Genomic DNA, 24,066 nt, shown 5'->3' with positions numbered 1-24,066 from the left:
TAGACTAGTAGCTGCAAAATACAGGTTTATGAATTTTCTATTTGTATTTTTGCTAGAGGAATTAAACGGGGATGAATTGTATCATTTGTTTTAGCAAAAATAAAGAGACTACTAAAAGCTTTATACATCTCACACTCTTAGGATTTAGGTGCACTGACAATAATTAAATATATATTAAAATCACTATATATATTAATTATCCTCTACTGGTATTCATAAGATGAACTAATTATTGGTAGGAATGGTTGCATTTCAGTCAATATCAATGGCTAGCAATGAATGAGCTTGTGTTGTTTTTATTTTAAAAATAGTTTGTTTTCTATATAAATCTAAAACACAGTTAACACAATTAAAAATATTCAAAAATCACATAAAACTCAACTAAAATCCAGGTGTGGTGACACGCACCTGTAATCCTAGCACTCAGGAGACTGAGGCATGAGGATTCTTGTGAGTTCAAAGCCAGTTTGAACAGCACAACAAAACCCTGTTTCAGAAAGAAAAAACAAAGCCTCACTAAAATTTTAAAAGAATGAATTAGTAATGCTACCTTCTGCTCCAGGTTGCTGAGACAAGTCTTCAGCAGCACCCATAAACTCCTCTCTCAAAAGACATCACTGCCAATTTTCAGTGTGGGGCTAAGGCTGAGGGATATAAATATGCCAAGACATTTCTTCTAACTTATGAGTTTCACGTTAGTCAGGCTTATAAGGGTATCTGCAGGTAGAAAATGATAAATATTTATTATATAAAAAGTGGAAGAAAATAGAACTTAATATAAAATAAAAATAAATGGATCAATTAAAGCACAATATATTTCCACCCCTGAGTGGCAGTATATAAACTCAAATAATTGTGTAGAAGTAATAATATGCAAACACTAATCCTAATTTCCAGATGTAGCTAAATAAACAGCAACCAAAAAAACAAATAGATGGGAATACAGAAAACAGTCATGAAAAAAACTCAAGAAGTCTTCAAAAACAGAAAATTAAAGCACATAAAAAAATTTATGATTCAAAATAATTAGTTCTGCTGAAATAACAAAAACATCCAAAACATTGAATGAAAAAAATTCAAAACCCTTAAGCTGACACAAAATGTCATTAGTGTTACTGTAGAACATACACACACACACACACACACACACACACAAAGAGGAAAGAAAGTGTCCCCACCCCATTAGTGAGCCATGCTCCCAACTCATGCCACACTCAAGGTCACCCAACCGTGCCCACAGCAAAGCTGATGAAAATGGGTATGGGCATTAAATAGAACCTTGTATCCAATTGATTCCACTTGCTGATGAAATAAAGCTACAAACAAAACAATAAATCTTTCTAGGTGGATGTGAAAGTGCAACCTGCACTAAAAGCACTTAGTTGCGTGGTCTGAATAATTCTGGATGCGCTCAGGGTAAAGTCACAAGCAGCGGGTTTCACTCACTAGGTCTTTCCTGCCCTCGCCTTTCCGTTAGTCACTGCTAACTCATTAGGCAGCTCTCACCTTGTAACTATGGTAGGGTCTCGGTTAGACCAGGCCAGGATTTCTGAAGCCATTGCTCTCTATCTTCAGACAGGAAAAATAATATCCACTAGAGAGTACGTGCAGCCACCATGGCACAGGTGACAGAGGGAAAGTGATCCCTGCCATGTCCCTGGCCACCTTCACACCCACAATTCACAGCAATGTGAATAGAACAAATCTGGGCAGGGGGGTGGTCATCTTTTCTTCTTCTTAGTGAAAATTTGATGATGTCATTTCCTACTTGTGCTCTTTCAGGTGCTCCACGAAATCTGAATTATTCATGTAGGGCTGACAAAAGCATTACACTACTTCATGTGTCCTCCCTGAGCCAGAAGGCACACAACCTTGCAGATGTTACACAGACCTAGGCAGAGATGGCCCAAAAATGAACATATTTACCTTTAGAATTCAAGACTGGTTAGAAGAGTGCTGTCCCTGGAAACACAGGAAAAGGCCTTACAGGTACAGAAGAACCAAAAGGCAAACACAGTCAAACTGACAGCACCTATCAGAGCCGGGGAGGTTGATACACAGCCGCTAGTCTCCAGGATGCTGTTACAGTACAGATCTAGAATGTCCCCGAAAGGCCTCAGATGTTCAAAGTTGGTGATGGCACCACAAGGGCACTGTACTCACCAGCAGCACAGCTGAATATGCTGGTGTGCATTGCGGCCTGGTAGAAGAGGCAGTCACTGGGGTGTCTGGGTTGCTCCTCTCTTGTTGCTGTGACAAAATACTCATCACCCAAAATGAAGGAAGGAAAGGTTTTTTTAGCTCACAGTGTGCAGAGGTTTCAATCAATAATCAGCTGGCTCCAGGCAGGGTCACGTGGCACTGGGGCAACACTTCAAGGCAGCAGTCAGCAAAAGCCAGCAGGAGCAAAACGGGGTGGGGGGTGGGGGGGGCAAGCCTCTTCTCCCTTAAGAACAGACCACTTCTCCTCCTCTGGGCAGGTGCAGCACTCACACCACCTCTGTACCCTCCTCTTGCAGTCTCCTAAGGATCCCAGCTCCCTGCTGAGTCTCTTAGTTAAATTTTTGAGCTTCTCAAGTTGACACAATGTATCAACCATAACATTGGGGTCACCACCAGGAAGCATTTATCTCCCTCCCTCCTCCTTCCCTGCCTCCTCTTCTCATGATGCCAGCAGCTCCCCTTCATCAGCCCTTCCATCCCCCTGCATCTGCCCTGGAGCAGAAAACATGGCTGAAACTTCGAGCCAAAACAAATCTCTCCCCCTTTTAAAGGTGGGCTTTAGGTGTTTTGTCTCCTCCAAGACAGTGACTAAGACATGTTCCAGTTCTGGTGGCCAGAAAATCCTATTGATGCAGGTGATGTTTGGGGATATTAGGTTAACATCATTGTCGATTAAATTACATAATTATCTCCCCCTTGCTCTGGTTTCATGTTAATATTTAGTTCTCATAGAATTTCACTGAGCCACAGAGTCAGAACACTCACTCATGTTGGCACTACTGCTCAAATTTTATGAAACAGTACATGGGAATTTGGTTTTATACATCTCTTTCTGTGAAGTCACTTTCTGGGAGTTTGCTTCATTTTTGACATGTTTGCAAACCTAGTTCCTGAGACCACCCAGTAAACATACAATGTGGAACCCTGACAAATCTCCCAAGGTACGTGTCATCTAACAGTATGTCTTCCTATGTTCATGTGAAGAGCTGAACACTGCACGCCTATATCTGGTAATCTGAGCAACCATTTTAAAGACAACAATATGCAATATAATAACCATTCTTCATTTCCTATCATCTTGTTTTGAAATTTTTATCATTTTTATTGGTTTTATTACTGTTGTTCTCTTTAAAATAAAACTTATCATATATAAAGGAAATTAGCTTGAGCCTGATATTCCTTTAAGTCTTTTGCTCTTGATGGTGATTTCTTTAGATTAAGTGGATTTTCTAATTGATCATTTACATGTTTATTCCAGTGCATTCACTGTAGTCCTGTCCTGAGCTTTAAGGAACTGAAGATTTTGAGGTTAGGAAAACAAAGTCCTTGTTCTAAAAAAAAATACACAGGAAAGAATAGTAATAACCAGCAGAGAACTCAAAATCTAATTTCTTATAATGTAGTTCAGTTATAGAGTTGTAGAAGTTAGAGAGTTACGACTTATATACAAGCAGAAAATACAGACCCTAAATTTAGCCACAGCCTTGCGTCCAGATGTATTTTCCAGTAATTACCAAGAAGAGAGCACCAGATAGAGGCCTATGCCCTGGAGCAGTCCTCACTTGCCATTCCTGTCGCCTGCTTTCAGATTTCCAAAGACAGACCCATGTCTTCAGATTGCCATGTCCTGCGTGGAGGGCCAGCAGATCCCAGAGAGACAAGAAAAAGCATGTTCTCACCTCTAAGGATCACAATCTCACCACTGTGATCCACAGATCTGAATCTCAAACAGCAGAGCTAGGACCAACTTCCAGCTCTGGAGCTTAGGAGACAGCAGGGGCTGCTCCTTCCCCACATGACAATCCTGTGGTGGGACCTCTTCCTCAGAATGCAGCCGGTGAAGGAAGCAGGGGAGGGCACTGTGGTCGGATCGTAGTCCATCGTGGACACTACAGAGTCACACCAAATCTCACCCCACATCAGTGTTTTACATTATGGGGTGTGGTAAAAGGCAACACACAGGGGTACACCATTTCAGCATCACCTGTACATAAATAATTAGCTGTATATTTAGGTGCATGAGTTAGAGTTCAACGTCACGTTTAAAAGCATGAGTTTTAGTGTAGACAGACATGGATATGAAGTCTCGCTGGACCACCATCTGTGAGACCCAAACAAGATGAAGAACCACGCTAAGCTTCATTTCACATGTGGAAAATGGTGATAATAAATATCACATGCACACACACACACACACACACACACACACACACACACACACATCTAATTCACAGTGTGGTGTGCCTGAGGTTCTTCTGTGGATGCTCATTATGACTGCTTGAAGACTTCTCAGTGAAAAGAAGAGGACAAATACCTGCAAGGATGTCACTCATATAAGAAAACACAAATAGAGAAAACTACCTCAAAGTTTTCATTCTATCTAAACCATGAATTGAACAGATTTATAATACTTCGATCTCTTTTCAAACTCAATGCCCCACATTACAACTTCTCTATCATTTCCAGATGGCACCTCCAAGCTCCTGAACAGAGTATGCCCACTGTTTGTCATGATGTGTGTCAAAGACTTACAGATGGAGGGGCACAGAGGAGACTAAGAGGTCCTTAGAAGATTCAGAGAGAGAACTGAACTCAAATTGATCCCGATCAAAAACACACTATTAAGAAAATTTAGGATACACATGTAAAAGGGACAATGTAAAATCTATTTCCCAATGTTTAAATATACTATACAAAAAGGACCAATATTTACTTGCAAAAGTGTTCATAAAATATCCTGGCAAGTCAAACAGTCTCATTTTTTCCCTTCTCTTCTTTTGTTTTGGTTTCTTTTGCTCTCAAAACTGATAGAGATTTTATTATTAAAAGCTTTCATTAATGATGCATTAAATAAATCTCTTGTCTTCTTAGTGACCTAATTACCTTGCTTAGGAAGTCAAAATGATAGTATTCTCTATCCCACTCCATTGGAAGAGAATTATATAAGGACTATCAAGAACTTCTTGATAAACTTCATTTTTATAGTACAGAAACATATTGAAGTGCAATTGTTGGTCTTTTATATAAATGTTTAATATTCAAGTAAGATACTATTCTAAAATTATAAAAATTTGGATAGCTAAAATGGGATTGACTCTATCAAGAAAAAATATAAACCTTGTAAAGTATTTGCAACACCCAAATACTAGTTCCTATACCGTTATATTGGCATCCTGGACAGAGACAAAGTATTTTATTCCAGTTAACATATCACACCAGAAAATTACAAGTTTTGAGGAAATCTTAGAGGACTTTATTAGATTTTTTTAAGGTAGTGGGTTTTTTCTTTTCTTTTTTCTACAATATCATTTTCCCTAGATGTGGTCATTTCTGGAACCTGCAAATATTGAATTTACAAACACGTATTTGTTTTCCTTCACTTTTGGTCATATGGCTGACTTGCTCTTGATAACATTAAAATAAACTAGACCACTCAAAAACTGAGTCTTTTAGAAACCACCAACCAGGTTTCTTAATTGTGAGATTTTCCCTGTTACTTTTACTTTATTTTTGTGGTACCAGAGATTGAACCTGGGACTTCCTGAATGCTGAGCATATACCCTGACTACCCCTGAGTTATTACCTTAGTCTTCCAAGGTACTTTTCTAGAAATATACCTTTTATCTTTAGGATTTCCCATTTTTAAAATAAGCACCTATGAAAATAGGAGGGATAGGAAACAAAATGACAGTATGTCCCTTCTCCTTCCCAAAACTGGCAACAAGATAGTTTTTCTTACATTCAGTATTATACTAGTAGAATTTTGCTCCAAAACTCTGAAGTGAAAATTATAGGGCACTATATTTTACCAGAATACCAGATATTTTGTTCATCTGCTCACAAAAAGTAAACATGTTTAGGACAATAGGGTCCCAGCAGCAGGTTTCTCCTTTTTTTTTTCCAAATTTATGTCACTTTAAAATACTAATCAAAAAGGAGGATATTTTGGGAACCACAGTATCGTTTGCACACAGTCCGTAAGGTGCCATGCCCACGTTTTCTGATCTAGCAGACATAGCTACGAGCACAAGAATCAATTACACAAGTATTCTTTTAGTTAACTGACTCCAGAAAGAAATTATTTTTATTAGGCTGAGGATATAGCTCAGTGGCACTGTGCCTGTCTGGCAAGCGCAAGGTTCTGAGTTCAATTCCCAGTACCAAAAACAAACAGTTTTCCTAGCTAACTCAAAAACAATTATCTGAATATTTGATATATATTTTTTCTTTTTATCTGAATGACTTGACAAAACAAATTATACACAGCACCTCTGGTTTCTCTTCAGTGTCACTGACAATATAATAAGGAAAAATACAGTGTTATATTTTGTTTTAAAACATACTGATAATGTTGTATGTTTTTACTGCACTAAAAAAATATGTTAAATTGCTTCTCAAGAGTCACACGTTAGGGGCTGGAGATTTAGCTCAGCGGCATAAGTGCCTTCCACTTTCCTTGCAAGCATGCAGTCGTGAGTTCAATCCCCAGTACCAAAAAAGAGTCACATGGTAAAGATACACAATAAAAACAATGATTCTTCTGGGTGGATGCTGAGACCCAGCCTCTATGGGAAGAGTATTTTTTAAAGTGTTTTATCTAACACAGATTTACAGTTGGAAGGAGATGGATCATTTTTGGGTCATGGACAAAATACCAAACATTTGTAAGAACTTTGACAGTAAATACAAGATCATTACCATGTTAACAGGATTCATCAATCACTCAGTTGTGCTGGCCTTAATTACATACAAGGGCTAGCCAAGAACATACTTCCAAACAATGATGCAAAAATCTGTTGAGAAAAGAGTATGGATAAAGAACCACACAAAATTTAATACGTCCACAAGCCAGCAATAGTTTAACCCATTAATCTCTACATTTTTAAATTGTAGATGATCTAACAGTCGTGTGCTGGATTAATTAATAGGCGACTTGAATGGGGACACACAGCAATGGGGCCAGCGTGGTTCTGGACGTGGAAGGCCCACCTGAAGATTACTGCCAGAATGGCATAAAAGGAGACCAGGAGGGGAAGGTTGCAGGCTGCTGATTTTCTTGATAGAGTGGTTTTTCTTCAAAGGCATTTTGGCTGCTGTCTTCCTGCAGGAGAGCTTTAATCCTTATGGAAGACCACCTGGATGACTCTCCTTGAAAGAAGAGCAGTTATCTCCACATTGGCTAAACCTGGCCCTATGTCCATGTACTGATGTGTACAGAGCTGGCTGGGCCATTTCTTAATCCCTTCAGTTGTCTCTAAGCAATGTAAATAGGGTGACTGAGGTGCTGATGCTTAATCTTTGAAGCTAGGTGACAGTCACTGTTTCCTCATCTCTGGACTCCCAATAACCTAGTGTTTAGCTGAGCAAGATAAAGAGCCACCACTCCACGCTGTCAACCGGGATGAACCTTGAGATAAGAGGCTATGACTTCCCGGGGCAGAAAAGCTGCACATCAGAGCTGAAGCCCCACCCCCAAAACATGAAATGCCACCTCAGTTGTGTTATGCAGACTGGTCTTTCTGCATAGCCTTCTCTGCATGTTGCAGAGGTGCTCTGAGGCCTCCTACCCAGCCCAGCTCACAGTACTCACTGTCACTCGTCCTCAAGCCACTCTCTTCTTCACGAATTAATAAAATCTGAGTTCAAGCATGGGTTGAGACCTTTGTTTAAATGAACCTTCATCCTGGCCGGACTTAGGACCCCTTGGCTCTCCATAACTGTAAATAAGTCTTAGTGTCTTCTTCTCGCTGTGGGTTGCATTGGAAGTGGCAGATTAGAATTAACTTATTGGAATTCCAAAAACCTTTCCATGGTCACAAATATAAACTTCTCTGACCAAGACAAAAGTCACAGAAGAGCTCTCTATAATCATCTTCATCTTGAACGTCATCTGCTGGCTCCATGCAGACCCCTCAGCTTTCCAACTCCGAGTCTTTAGCCTTTTGGCACCAACACTACAGTTTCGGCACAGATCCTTCAGTCTGCCATCCCAGATCCCTCAGCCTCCTGATGTGGCCTTGCATGGGACACTGCTGTTGGCTCCAAGCCCTCAGCTAGACCCTTTGAGTCTCCAGAATGCAGACAGATGTCTGCACTCTTCTACAGCTGACTCTAGGAAGCACTTACTAATACAAGTCCATTCATTTAAAATGAGAATCCCTACCCCCACTCCTTATTTTGCCCACATATCTATATCTATATCATTAGTTTCCATAAAATAAATAAATTTTTAAATTTTGATTGTATTGGTGCTTCTTTAACATTTTGTTTGCTAGTGTTCTGTCATTTCTTATTCGCCCTTTTAATCTCTTGCTAATCAAGTTTTTTGAATTTTTCACCCAGTTGAAAGCCTACAACTTTGCTAGTTTGCCTCCTACAGATTTCGTTAAGCAGGAAATAATGCAAGAAAAAGTGCAGTGTCACTGGAGATCATCATGTTAAGCAAAATAAGCCAGACTCAGAAAGACACATATGTAATTGCTGTCTTTCCCTAATATGTGGAATCTAAAAAAGATAAAAGTAGGTAGAATGGAGACAATTATTAGACAAAAGGAAGAGAATGACAAGGAGAGGAGAGAGCATAAAGGAGGATAAGAGGAAGAATGGAAAAAGAGTTAAGAATTATCATGTCCAAAGTCCATGACATCAAAGAATTTATTGAGGTGAAAAATACCTACAGCACTGTTACATGGAACAGATGCTTACAAAGCATCACAGATGACGTTGCCAATTCTTTAGTTACCAAAGTGTGTTGCTGTATAGAAACTGCTATAATCTGCCTGGCACTGAGATGCTGAACATTTTTTTTTTTTTTTGCAAGTATATATTTTTTGAATTGTAGTACTATAAACTTTCTAAGCAGAGAAAATTAACAATTGTAAATATGTGAGATGATAGATTTATTAATTAGCTTGATTGCAGTCATTTCTCATACATTTGTATATCAAAACATGAGGCTATATACTTTTAATACATATGATTTTATCAACTGTACTCAAGAAAAAATTAAAGTATAAGTAAACATAAAAACCAAATGCAAGCCAAAGAGCAGCAAAGTTGAAATCATTCTTCACGGTCATAGAAAATTATACAAGCCAAAAATACTTGTCAGAGAGCTAGTAACTGGTGTACAGATCGTGCACCTCTGATCCAAAACTCTAAAATATGAAATGCTCCACAATCAGAAAGATTTTGAGTGCTGATCTGATGACACAGATGGAAAATTCCACATCACAAAACTGTTCCATGCACAAAATTATTGAAAGTACTGTATAAAATTACCTTCAGAACATGTGCACAAGGATATGCGAAACCTAAGTAAACAGAGAGCTAGAGCTTTGCAAGTGGAAGCGGACCAGGAGATGCAGGGGAAAAAGAGGATGGAGCAGTATTAGGATGCACTATGATGCACACCAACTCCCCACGCTGACAGCAATTGGTACGGACTACAAACACGCACCAATATAAATTTTAAGTGAATAAGGCGGCTTGCTCACACCAGAAACTGAATGTTGTATTTAGACTTGGCCCCAACCCTGAAGATAGATATTCAAAAATCCTAAAGAATCCAAAATGTGAAACACTCCTACTCTTAAGCATTCCCCACACACGTTTTATATATTCCAAAAGCATAAGGATGAGAACTATTCACACCTGCCACTATGAAAATTAAAATTAGCCATGTTCCTGAAGATACAGACAACCTAGAATTGCAAGGTAGTCTTATAGTATGTAGTGCAACCAGCCTAGAACTCTGCAATACGTCATGAGAAAAAAAGAAATCTAAATTGCTAATTTTTTCATTAGTCACTAACAATGACTAATGATGTACTTTGTACTCCATAATATACAATCTTCTCCACAATGTGGGTGTTTTTTGACTCCCTAATTTCAGTGCTTTTGAATTAATATTTGCAAACAGAAGCACTGATTTAGGGCTGCTCTCCAACCCCTCAGATCTGAGAAGTCAACCAGCACTACAGAAAGGGCTGGGCACAATTTTCTCAATGACACAGCTACATTTTCTATTCACACGTGTTTTTTTTAAAGTTAATCTCTTTCTTTTCCATAATTAGAAATTATTTTCACAATACTGGTGTAAACTGATCAATTTATTCATCAGATATCCTACAGCTAGCCAATAGCAAAGTCAGAACTATTCTTTCTATACTATCATTCCCTTAAAAAGTTGAAAGGGATTATAATATGTGTTCATTAAACACATATTATACATAAGGGCCAGTGATTTAGTTCAATGGTTCCTGCCTGGCAAGCGTAAGGTCCTGAGTTCAATTCCTAGTGACCCCCTCCAAAAAAAAGTCAAAAATATACCCAGAATTACAGAATCTTGTTTACCAAAACAAGCTGCCATTTACAGTCCAATATCCTGCCAACATATTCTGTGGCTATAGACAGATATTGATGACAGGAACACACATAAATGTAGTGTTCCAGGTTTTTTTGTTTGTTTGTTTGTTTTTTGAGACAGGATCTCACTATGCAGTTCAGGCTGGCCTTGAACTCACTATGTAGCCCAACTGACCTCAATCACAGCGACCCTCCTGCTCAGGCTCTCAGTGCTGCCATTCCAGGCCTACGCCACCACACCAGCCCTTCTGTTCCTTGTAAATAGCCACATGACCTCAGGATCCATCAGTGCATTCATTCTGCTCAACAGCTCTCTTTCCACCGTCCACTATCAGGCGGGAATATTCTCCTACTCTAAAGCCCATCGGCTTTTGTAGTATCCCAAATGTAAAAAAGATTTTTACACACATTTCACGTAAGTAAATTCTCTCTCCTGTTTTGTATTTTAAAATATAAAATACTTAAAGTGTGTATATGAATGTAAAATACATTGGTTAAACTGTTTGAAGTTGCTGCAGTGATTCTTTCTGAAAGACTAATATCACCCTATGCACGTAGATTTGTATAAATACACAAGACACATATCATACATTAGTACTGGGGTGTACAGCATGCTTTTGCATATGCTGCTGTTTTTCAGAAAATATTTTTAGAGATAAACTCATACTCCTGCATAGCTTGTTTTTTTGTAATGTAAATAGTAATCTGACTACAAATACAGTCAGCCACTTTATCTTTGACAAAGGGGCCAAATATGTTCACTGAAAGAAAGCCTCTTTAATAAATGGTGTTGGAAAAACTGGCTCTCCATATGTGGAAAACTAAAACTAGACTCATGCCTATCACCATGCCCTACACTAAAGTCAAAATGGGTCAAAGATCTAAATATTAAAACAGAAACAGTAAATATGCTGGAAGACAAAGTAGGTAGAAATGTTGAAGACATAGGAGTCAGCAGAGAATTCATGAACAAAAATCAAATTGCATGGGAAATACTTCCCAGAATCAACAACTGGGATCTCATTTTATTAAAAAGTTTTTGCATGTCAAAAGAAATCTCCAATAGAGAAAAAAAAAAACCCAAATTGGGAAAAAATCTAGTAAACTGTCCCTCAGACAAAGGACTTCTATCTAGAATATACAAAGAATTTTTTTAAAAATCAGGCCTAATCCAAAATTCAAAGACCCAATCCAAAAATGAGCATCTGTAAATGAATACACACTTCTCAGATGAAGAAATACAAATGGTAAATAAATACATGAAGAAGGCCGGGATTTAGCTCATTGGCTTAAGCGCCTATCTGGGAAGCATGAGGTCATGAGTTCGATCTCTGGTGCCAAAATAAATAATACATGGAAAAATGTTCAACATCATTGGCCATTCAAGAAATGCAAATTAAAACAACACTGAGATTCCATCTCACCCCAGAAAGAATAGCCAAGATCAAGAAAACCACCAATAACAAATGCTGGAGAGGCTGTAGGGAAAAAGGAACTCTCCTGCACTGTTGGTGGGAGTGTATACTGGTACAATCACTTTGGAAATCAATCTGGAGGTTCCTCAAAAAGCTGGGATAGGAGGTCCATTTGACCCAGCTGTTGCACTTTTTGGGCATATTCCCAGAAGAAATGAAAACATATCACAGTGATATATGTTCATCCATGTTTATAGCAGCACAATTTGTAATAGCTAAATCTTGAAAGCAACTCAAATGCCCATCAATAGAGGAATGGATAAAAATGATGTAGTATTTTTATACAATGGAATACTACTCAGCTATAAAGAAGGACCACACTGAAGCTTCTATAGGTAAATGGATGTGACTTAAGACGATACTTGTAAGTGAAGTAAATCAAACTCATATGTGTAAATACCATATTGCCTCCCTAGTATAAGAAAACAAAACAGTAAATAAGATACAAAATCTTCAATAAATATTATGAAAGAGTAAGAAATTGCTCAAAGAGGAAAAAATAACATAGAAAAAGGAGAAAAGAGAGAAAAAATATAAATTTTAATATATTCATTTAAGATTATTAAGATTATTGCACTACTAATTCTATTAGTTCTTGAGACAAAACAGTAAACATCTTAAGGATTAGATCAATTTTGTATGACTATATCTGGTAACTCGAATAAGACTTCCGAAGAGACTATGTAAAACAACAAAATTAGTTATGTTCCTACCACCTTGTTTTGAAAATTTACATTATTATTGTTTTGGGCCTTTTGTTATAGTTATTTATTTGACTCTTGCTTATTTTTCTTACGTTTTGTTTTGTTTTGTTTTGTTTTTCCATCTAATGCAGAAATGACAGGTGTGCATGTATAGGCCTATATATGCTTAGAATTTCACCTAACAAGTTTACAAAAATTGATTTTATTATGTGTGAGGGTATGAACAGCTACATTGAAGAAAACAAGACATCATGGTAACCATTGCTGATTTCCTATCATTTTGTTTTGAAGTCTAATAATGCTTTTTATTCTTGGTTTTAATCTGTTTTCAATTATTTGATTTCAATATATGTGAAGATATGGACAGCTATTTTGAAGAAAACAAGAGACAATATGGTAACCATAATTGATTTTCTAATGTCTGGTTTTGAAGATCCATAAGGCTCTCACTCTTTTGTTTTGGTTGCTTTTACTAGTTTGTTTTTCATTGACTCATTGTGTATGAAGGTATGGACAACAATTTCAAAGAAAATAAAAGACACTATGGTAGGCCCCTGTTGTCTTGAAGTCCTGTGTTTTACTCTGATCTGTTTCGTTCTGCTTTGGTTTGCTTTGCTTTGTTTTGTTTTATTCTTTTTAAAATAAAAAAAGAAACCAAAAAAAAAAAAAAATACAGTAATCTGACCAGTAAACAGGGTTTCTTTCACTCCGATACATATTTTAAAAACCGGCTGCACAGATTAATAATGTATGTCAGTAAGTCACAAGAAAAACCAAAGGTACAGAAATCAAATTTCTAAATTTAAAAAACAAAGAGCAAATTTTAAAAAGTCTTCGAATTATGAACCATTTAGCCTATCTGCCAATTATGCTAAACTATTTCAAGAACACAAAAGGGTTAGGAAAAACTCTGGAAAAGAAGGCTAAATAAAGGTTTTTGTTCCAACATTTTGCAAACATTGCTGCTTCAATGTCTTGGCCGCTATCTTCGGAATCCCACCTTCTTCTGGGGTGAAGAAGACAAAAGGTAACGAGCTCCGCGGAAAGCCTCTCGGTCTGACCGCACCGAGCAGGCATCAGCACCTCAGCGCAGCTCAGGGCGCGGATCCGGGCCACCGCAGCGCGCGGGCTCCTCGGCTCTCTCCTGCGCGCGGAGCCCACTCTCCCTCGGCCGCCCCCTGGAGTCTGGTGACGCCGGCGGCGCCGGGCACGCGCGTCTGCCCCCGGGCGCTGGGGCGGCGAGCACCTCGGTAGCCCTCCTCGGACGCATTTCCCTGCGGCGCTGACTGGCGCTCTCCTGCCTGAGCTCCTTCCGGTAAGTTGTGCAGCTCAACCCTCATTCAAAGAGCGCAGAACATTTCTAAAATCCCTAAGCATTCCACAAGTGTTGCTTTGTACCTCCGAGCAACCCAGCTAAGAGCAAAACCAAGAAGCCGCCTGCTTGCTGGCAAAGGCGCGGTCTTTTCCACGAGATCAGGATGTGAGCACTGATGGGGAACAGCTCTGTCCTCACTGGCTTCCCCTCCAAGGGCACTCTTATGGGGGCAGCTGTGGTTCATTGAGGTGAGGAAAATTATCTTTCCAATTTGCTCAAAAAGAACATGCTTATATTAGCCAAGTGCAGTGGTGCACTGCCTGTAATCCCAGCACTTTGGGAGGCTGAGGCAGGAGAATCACAGTTCAAGCCTAGTCTGGGCAACTTGGCAATTTAGAGAGAGCCTGTCTCAACATAAAAAATAAAAAAGAGCTGGGACTGTAACTCAGAGCAAAGGTCTTGGGTTCAGTCTCCAGTATGAACACACACACACACACACATGCACGTTTATTTAATCATGTTTACAAAATCTTCCAACACTGAAGAATTGATTGACAACAATTCACATACCTCTACTGTGACAACCCTAGTTCATTATGTGACCATTATAGTAACTTGCAATTAATACTTACTAGTATTACAGACAGCTAAGTGAAGCTGTCATGATATGGGCATCAGATCTGGCTGAGCTCTCAAGAGTGAGTGCAGTAGGAAAATTCATCAGGACTGCCTCCAGAGGTGCATCTGTGGGAGGCCAGGCCTCACAATAAAGATGGAATGGCCAGGCCTGAGATAAGTGAGGACACCTGTTCTGATAAAGTCCAGAGAGACCTCAGTCACCTCAGGTTGAGAGTTTTAACATTTCCCTTATATCATCTGGAGGTCCTGTATCATTTCTTACATCACTAGCACTTCTAGAATTAAATTGAATTAAATTATGTGCAATAAATGGAGGAACTGCAAGAGAAACAATTTTTGTTTTGAAAGAAGTAATCAATCAGTTCATTAGATCTTTGTCTGCTTTCTCAGTACTAACAATTTCTACAAAGTCTCTGCCATACAAAGATGGACCACACGATGATACTGGTTCCAGGTGTATACAGTAAAGAAAAACTCATGGCAGAATGAACACATATCCCCCGAATTCTGTTCTTTCTTCCCCTTTTATAAGAAAAGCCAGTAATACTTTGATTAATTGAGTTATTTTCTTTTTTCCCATTGAGGCTACAAAAAGTGTTTTAATGCAGATTGCAAATGCCATTAACCCAAAACAGAACAGAAGGTAAGCAGTATTCCTTTCTCTAGTCCCCAAAACTGTTTGCAAACCCAGCAATGTAAGGATAACAAGATTGTGAAATAAACTGAGCCTCTGAGAAGCTAGAAGGCTCCCTCTTGATTTGATGATCCCAATTTAAGTGAATCAAGGTAAACAAATGTTTTATATGTTATATATGTTTTTAGGGAAGAATATTCTGGAAAATTGTTGGTAAGCTTAAGTTATCTAATTTGAGCAAACTGCAATTACTTGTAAGAATTAAGCACTGCTTCAGGAAATCACTCAAAGATTACATCTGACTTATACACAAGATAAATTGACATCACTGGAGCTGGGATTTAGCTCAGTGGCAATAGCGCCTTCCTGGCAAGCACAAAGTCATGAGTTTGATCACTAGTACCAAAAAAAAAAAGAAAGAAAGAAAGAAAGAAATTGATATCACTATATTATCAGCCCATGCAAACAAAAATACCCATATTTTCTTTTTTGTTTGTTTTTGTTGTTGTTGTTGTTGTTGTTTTTTCAAATCCATTTTAATTCAAGGAAATAGAAGAAAGAAAAAAACCTAAAAATTTCAAAACATATCAATTAGGGGGCAACAATGGTACATACATTGCACACTGTCATTCCCAAATCTGCATTCAGTGGTCCAAACAATATCACCATATTTTCAATATTCACGTCAGTGCAGGATACTCTGTTTCCTAATATCTGAAAAGTTTACTCTATATTTTCTCCCAGTAGTCTTATATATTTAACAAAGTGTCAGACAAAAATCTTCCAAAAACTTAAAACTCTGATTTTTTATCTGGCCCATGAGTTCATATTTACCCCTCTCAGTTATTCTCATTTCCTTTTGCTACCTGCTTCCGTTCCAACAGCACAAGATTTTACATTCCAGTAGACAGAGAGCGGCTGTGTGGACAGGGATATGTGCCTGGATGGCTGTCAGGGCCTCCAACCAGAACTGAGATCCTGTCTGCAGGAAACAGCCTGAATGAAAGGCAAAGCCCACCCCATCAATGGGCCGGCTTCCAAAGTTGGGGACAACACAGGGGGTCCTTAGGCAGCCAGAGACCTTCCCATTTGACCCCGTATTCAAACCTTTTGGCAACCATGAATCCCAAAGGCCTGCAAAGATGACAAGCACCGAGCTCTGAGCAGGCACTGTGGAGCAATTAGCCTGGCAATGAGCAGGTTCTGCGGAGCATCCCTCATCAGCCTCCAGAGCCATCCCTCCTCCTCACCAGAGGTACTTAACTTTTGGGTAGCACTCTGGCCAAGGGGACTAGCACTTTTTTTGCTGTGTCATGGTTTTGAACACTGCCATTCCAGTCACAACCACTTCTATCCTAGTTGGCTGTTGGGTATAAATTCACTTCAAATCAAATGACATGATCTGAATTTTGACACTGTCACATAAGCTAGCCATTTACTGTGTGGACAGCTGTTACTCCACATCTACAGGCCTCAGTTTCATCAAATATAAAACCGAGTCATACCTACTGCGTGGCAGTAGTGATTAAAATAAAGCAAGTAAGGGAGCTGGTGTTGTATGTGGCACATGCATTCGATAGTGCTGTCCTGTAATGCTTCATCTTCACAACTTCCTTAGCAAAGTCTCCCTGCCCCAGGTTAGCCATTCCTCTTTCTGCCTATCCCTGTTCTAGTTTCCAACAGAAAGCTGTTCTTTTCTTGAAAACATTCAACGATAGCTCTATGGCTATCGTCAGCCCTAAACAAAGTCACACCTTCATGGAAGAGAAGAAGCGAGGTAACACGTTCTTGCCCAAGACTGAAGGAGTTCATCTTTCCTGCCTCCAACACATGTAATTGTTCTGAGGAAATGCACTGCAGTTCAGCTTATAAGCATAGAAAAGGGTTCCCTGTTTACCAACTTTGGTAATCCTGACCAGCACAATTAAATAGAGTAACTGGCTTTTCAAACCCAGTTTTGCAACATATAGTACTTTAACAATACTTGTTATTGTGCCTTTTTTGGTTAAAGTAGGTAGTAACTTGCCTATTCTTTTACAGGGAAAATTATTGTCAAACCCACAGTTAGTTGATCTTAAGAACTTTGTATGTTGATGAAATGCAATATAATTATGATCATTCAAACTGTGCTTTTTAAACAATATTCTATGGGGCCAACAGGTTCAGTGGACCATCCCAAAAGCTGGATGAAGACAACAGAAAGGGGCGAACCAGGCCCAGTGGAACCATTTACTTTTCAAAATGATTCTGAAGCTTAACAAATGTATGGAAAATTACTAAACTTGGGAGATTTATTTGGTCTTGTAAAAAGCTCTATGCTCCAAGTAAACATTCTTACAATCAAATGGAAGGATGAGCCCCAGGTTTCTAGCCAGTGTGGCAGAGGAGTGAGCCTGTCTAACCTGTCCCCCACTCTGCTATCTACTCAAGAGTGCAAGAGTGCCCAGCTGAGGGCACCTAGCTGACCGCTCTGCTCAGGACAAAGACAGGTGGGATGGGAGCTTTGATTTCAAATGTAATCTTTTTTCCAGGTCAAAGTAGTCTTATGTGGGAAACTTCCCACAAAACTGCTGCATCAAAGACAGTACCAAAACTGAGGACTTTAGGAAAAAAAATAGTCAAATGTCTTTTACTCCTCCCCTTAAGCAAAGTATCTGTGATTTCTGATTTTTTAAAAGCAACATTCATGTACCTAATACACTTAAAAATTCAAGGAGTTTGCCAACATTGCAAATCCCTGGTCATCAGTACCTGCCTGGTCTAATACTGTCCTCAATCCAACTTTCTTCTATTTCCACAAACACTATTTCAAGCCCTTCCTCAAATCCTAACTACTCCGTCTGCATCTCTATATAGAATATAAAATCTGACTGAGGTCTTCTCAGCCTCTCCGAGCTTGGTCATCGCACGCAAGCGGATGTGACTGCCTTAGTTATGCTGAAATAAGTGTCCGACCCGGCCGTGGTGATCCCTCTGCTCAGACAGCCACTCCATCTCCCCCTCCTGTCTCAGAAACACAGCCCTGTGTCTCTGCTCTTCCTTTGCACTGTTTTTCTTAACACGAAAGTGTTAAGTTCAGACTGCCTGATCATTACTGGATTCCCTGTTTATATTCACAGGCAAAACGTTCAAGAACTGTCTTTCCTGCTAACCTAACTCCCTTACTTCTTATTTATTCCTCGGCCCACTCTAGTCTGGTTTCTGACCTCACCACTTCACCAGTCACAAGGACACTGATGTGGAATACTCCAGTGGGTATTTGGAAGCCCACATCTCCTTGGACCTAGCGTATCAGTTGACAATCCTTGACAAATTGGTATTCTGTATTTCTTTTCCCAAGAGTTGGAATTGTTTCTCTGCACTTCCTCATACTATTCTCTCTACTGAAGGGGTCCAATCTATTCCCAGAGTCTTAGTTACACACTGTGAGACACAGGCTCGCACAGCCATCGTGGATCTCACCACTAACTTTAGAATTCAGCCACAGAGTAACCAGCTTAGCTTTCACTCTTAGAAGTCCGACCAGCACCTCAAGTGAGCCAAGGAGCATTATCACACATTAATGTAATATTTTCCTTCTTAAAAATGGCCTGAACTCATTAGTGCTCCATCACTGTCAGGATTAATAAAATTATCTACAGACCAGGGATATAGCTCAGAGGCATAAGTGCCTGCCTGGCAGATGCAAGGTCATGAGTTTGATTCCTGGTACCCCCCCCCCAAAAAAAAAAAAACCGTTAAATAAAATAAAATAAAATTGTCTAATAGTCACTTAATAAAGGCATGTCCACAAGGCCTTGCACATATATGATACCGAAATGCTCATTATTCAAAAAGTATAAATATTTTGTGTGAAGTTATTTCCCCAACTTCAAAAAAAAAAATTCTTCAAATTAACCCTCTTGGATGGTACGTGCCCTAAATTCTGTAAGAAAAAAATTTCTAAGGAAAATTAGCAATTCTTTAAGAATTGTGGTGCCATAAGAAGGCTGAATTGATTTCTCCTCTTTCAGTATTCCTGTAAGTTTTCTGTTCCTTAGGTTGAGTTATCAATTTACTATAAAGGGACAATATATGACTCATTATATCAAAAATATCACTGGTCTTTCGGTGGGTGCCAATGCTGTTGGTTTCACAGAACCAGTCCAATAGTACATAGACTTGTTATTTCCTCTGTAACCAGAAGAGGCGATGTCCATTGTATTTTAAAGTTTACTTATAGAGAATTAGAGATTCTCCTCAATAAGACTGTGACTTAAAGAAAACACAGATTTCTACAAATCACATAGCAATATATAACAAACTAAGAATTTTTATATTCTATTCTTTTCTTAAAATGTAATATCGCCCTTTTACTCCTTCACCTCTACATAAAATTCTGGAGAATTATTCTCCTGGTTGTGATCTATTTGAATTACACAGAATCAAATCATCTTATTGAAAACCTTGGAGCAGTAAATTTTACAGTAATTCTGAAGATAATACCTTGATCACAGAAAAGAAACCATAACTCTTAGAGAAGCACATGCCTCAGTGGACAAATCTCAATATGTTTATTTCATTGCATTCAAATTTTTCCTCCCACTTCTCTTTTTCCACTAATGAGCATCTCGAGGGGGGGAAAGACCAATTTATTTATCTTTCCATTCCCACGTAAAGCTGATAATAATTTCTCAGATTAGAGAAAAACATTATCATATATTATATTCATCATTTAAAACTTGTTAATACTATCATGTCCTTAAATGTTTCCACAAAAAAATGTTTTTTACCAAAATAGCACTTAGTTACATTCCAACATCAGTGTCTTTTGATAAGATTCCTTCAGAGTAACACTACAATACCTTTTGCAACATGGCTGTCATTTGAAATACCGACTCTTCATGTTCTTGTTCAGTTACTTACCTAAAAGAAAAAACACAAGAGAAGAAATATTAGAAGCTACTAAGCTGGGGCTGGGGACTTAGCAGGGGCTGGGGATTTAGCTCAGCAGCATAATCGCCTGCCTTGCAAGCAGGCAGTCGTGAGTTCAATCCCTGGTACCGATAAAAACGAAAAAGACAAAAAAAAAAAAAAAGAAGCTACTAAGCTAAGAACAGCTTTTAAATTTCAACTAAAAATAAGTGTGTACGTGTGCTGATAGAATTCTTTTTTTAAATGTAACTATTAAAAATGGAAAAGAAAAAACCCACAAAAATATTTAAATAGTTCAACAGCTATGTGTGAAGATGAAAAATAGCAAATTAATATGCATGAGGACTAGACTTTTAAAAATATGGGAATTTCTCTTGAGCCTTAGGAATATATGAAGCAACAGTGCTTCAAACATTTCAAACAGTCAAGAATTATGAACAAGAAGAAAATTCTTGCGTCCACACATAATTACCATTTTATTTTTTGTTTGTTTTCTTTTGAGTTTGCTTTTGCTTTTGCTTTTGCTTTTGCTTTTTGAGATGTAGTTCAAGCTGACTATGAATTCACTATACAGCCCCAGCTAGCCTTGAAGTTGTGGCAATCCACCATGCTAGCTAAGGATCATTTTTATTGATTCAGTTTTATTATGCCAAGCAACATGTAGCCAGTACACTTGAGTGGCACCTTATATTCTATACCAATGATGGCGAACCTTTTAGAGACTGAGTGCCCAATCTGTAACTGTAAATCCGCTTATTTATCACAAAATAGCAACACTGCAATTAAAGCTGACTATCCAACGCTTGGCTGCTGCGGCGAGTTGGCTCGGGTACCAACAGAGAGGGCTCTGCTTCCTGCAGTGGCACACATGCTGTAGGGTCAGCTGCACTGTTTGATATTTTCACATGTATGTTCACTTAGCCTATATTAAAATTGTAAGTGTTCATCTATTCTGAAAGCAGTAAAAGAATTTTAGAAAGAACAGAAAAATCTTTTATTCCACTAAATGAATTCAACAGTGTTCTTACACACTCATGCTTTTTCTCTTTTAAGTCTGAGCCGTGCATCTGCACTCACTTAACCCTAGGAGTACAGATTCAGCATCAACATGAAGATCCGCTTGCACTCTGTGCCTGACACGTTGCACACACCAGGCGGTGCTCCAGGCTACAGTTTAGAGTTCATGCTGCCTTTTACATCTGTAACTGTGTACCCTGGGCTCCTATTCCTCATTTACTTAGCCATTGTCTTAGTAATAGTAATTCAGGTTATTTTCAAATTTCTACCAGTACATTTCAAATCCAAGTCCTTTTTTTCTTTTTCTCAGTTCCATTCATCCATGGTTCTAATCTTAGCTGGCTTACATATGTTATAGGACCTGTGGGACAGACTGTTTAGCATCTTTGCTTTTCCACAGCACACTTGCATTTCCCCATGTAGGTGGAGCTGAGTGCAGTGAATGCATTCAGGGCATCAGTGAATACAGTCACATTCAGACCACAGTGAGCTTGATAGGAGCGCCAGCCCAACAGTTGCTGTCTCATCCCTTTCAGATTCAAATCTTCCCTTTATTGCCTCTCCCAAAAAAATACATTCCAATTTTCTCTGTTCAGAGCATACACATCCTGCATAATATTAATGGTGTCTTCTTGCAACTGTCAACAAAATCATGTGATACTCCCTCTCTGATGTACATTAATACTATTCATCTCTGCAGTTTTAGTTTGATTTTTTAAAGTTGATAGACTTTGATTTTTTTTATTTCCCTGAGTAATAATGATTTTTACAACTCTAAGGAAACGCAGGTTCACACAGTTAAGCAGACGGCACAGGCAGAGCCTTCCGCAGTGCAGGGGGCATGGATAAGTTGATTAAGCGGATCCCTGAGCCACACAGCAGCAGTGGCCCCTGACCAAAGCATGTGCGCTGACTGGAAATTATGCTTTTCTGCACATGATATTCAAACGCTTCATACTTGCGTGTCAGAGCCCCCACTGCTCATCTGTAATACTTTCCCCAAACAGATTTTCAAAGAAAACTTACCACACTATTCTCTCCTCTGAGTCTATTTTAAGTGTCTTTACCATGGAGAGAAAAGAAAAAGAATGTGCACTGTGCTTTAACAGAAGAGGCTGGCTCTGGGGTCCAAGTGGCCTGCCACTGCCACTTGCTAATTACAGGCCTTGTAAAACTGTGAATTCTGAGCTTCATTTGTATCCATAAAATGAAGTCACTTGGAGGACAAAAGGTAGTGAGTAAGATGTGGCCAGCATAAATCCAGCTCTCAAAACTTGGTAACTATTGCCAGGCTTGATGGCACACAACTGGAATCCCAGCACTCAGGAGGCTGAGGCAGGAGAATCATCCCAAGTTCATGGCCAGCCTGAACTACATACAAGACCCTGTCTTGAAAAAAAAAAAAAAAAAAAAAAGGTACATATTATTTATTAACAACAGACTTTGTCCATCTAAATTCTGAGCATTTCACATGGATGAACTCATTTACTACCACACTAGCCATGAGACATCACACACAGCTAGTCCCTGAGGAACAAGTCCAGAGTCCCCATCACACCAGGTCATGACACCAATGAACGGTCCCCGGGATGTGCGCCATTGCATCTCTAACATGCAGTCAGAGCCTGTTCCTCGCAGCATCTGGTCTTCCATCACCCTCCTTTAGGGGAATCTCTCCACTTTGATAATAGATCTGTTTTTCATTTGGAATGACTGGGAAACAATCTCTTTAAATTGACTCAAATCTAATATACATTATGATAATCTTGAAGCTCTTACTGAAAATCATTTGTCAACTAAAAATCATCTCTAACCCATAAGACCTTTTCCAGTATAGATGACCTCCACTTCCCTCAGTTGTGCCTCCCTGTGTATACGCAGACACCAGAGCCCACAGTCCTGTCTCCTTGTCTCAACAGCATTCATTTTTGGAAGTTTTTAATAAAAGAAATAACCGCATTGCCAGTTATTGTCTGCCATCCTCACCCAAGATATCCCTTCCTGTCTGCATCTTTTCCTTCTCTGTCCTGCTTTCCTTGAGGCTGGCACCCAGGTCACTCTCCCTACTGCCCCACACCCTGTTTGGATGGTCCCAGCAGCAGCCGTACCTGTGTTTCCACGGCATCTGTCTGATGGATGCCCCCATTTTAACCTAGTAACACAGTTCTGTGGGTCCTGGTCCAGCCCAAGGATGACAACAGTCACTCCATGGCACTCACTACCCCTGTGGGCTCCCTTAATTCCACTCACTTCTCCTTAAATTGTATCTTCACTAAAGTTTCTTTAAGAATTATATCTGAGCCAAGGATATAGCTCAGTGGCACAACTGACTGCCTGGCAAGTGCAAAGTCGTGAGTTCGGTCCCAATACTAAGAATTGTATCTGAGTATCTCATCATGCCTTCTCATTAAAGATTAAAAAGGAAGTGTGTAAAGAGATAATGCACAAGTATAACCAAGCCACATGAGGCATTCCAGAATCACCTCACACACATATAAATTATATAAAATTATTTTGGAACTTGTGTTTATTGTATTTTTTTAAAGTGCAATGGTTTGGGTTTTTTATTTTTATTTTTTTATTTTCTTTCTTTCTTTCTTTCTTTATTTATTTATTGGTACCAGGGATCCAACTCATGACCTTCACTTGCCAAGCAGGCACTTATGCTGCTGAGCTTAAACTCCAGGCTGGATTTTTTTTTGTTTGTTTGTTTGTTTTTTTGTCTTTTTCATTTTTATCGGTACCGGGGATCAAACTCACGACCGCCTGCTTGCAAGG

The 24,066-nt window shown here is 39.1% G+C and overlaps 1 protein-coding gene across 2 annotated transcripts in view; it reads right to left on the bottom strand.

Annotated features, from left to right (window-relative positions):
* The window catches only part of Ank2 (ankyrin 2), a 505,060-nt gene that overhangs the window by 398,123 nt on the left and 82,871 nt on the right, over window positions 1-24,066 (bottom strand). The window contains exon 2 of one of the 2 annotated variants that reach the window (XM_063260668.1): window positions 20,202-20,262. The exons of the other annotated variant lie outside the window; for it this stretch is intronic. Coding sequence (XP_063116738.1) covers window positions 20,202-20,222 — 21 coding nt within the window. The 5' untranslated portion in view covers window positions 20,223-20,262. The remainder of the gene's footprint in view (window positions 1-20,201; window positions 20,263-24,066) is intronic. 2 annotated transcript variants of the gene reach the window in all.

This window comes from Cavia porcellus, unplaced genomic scaffold (genome assembly GCF_034190915.1).
Source record: "Cavia porcellus strain 051 isolate PalLab524CR breed Dunkin Hartley unplaced genomic scaffold, mCavPor4.1 scaffold_14, whole genome shotgun sequence".
Lineage (NCBI taxonomy): Eukaryota > Metazoa > Chordata > Mammalia > Rodentia > Caviidae > Cavia > Cavia porcellus.
This window is presented reverse-complemented; position numbering and strand designations above follow the sequence as displayed.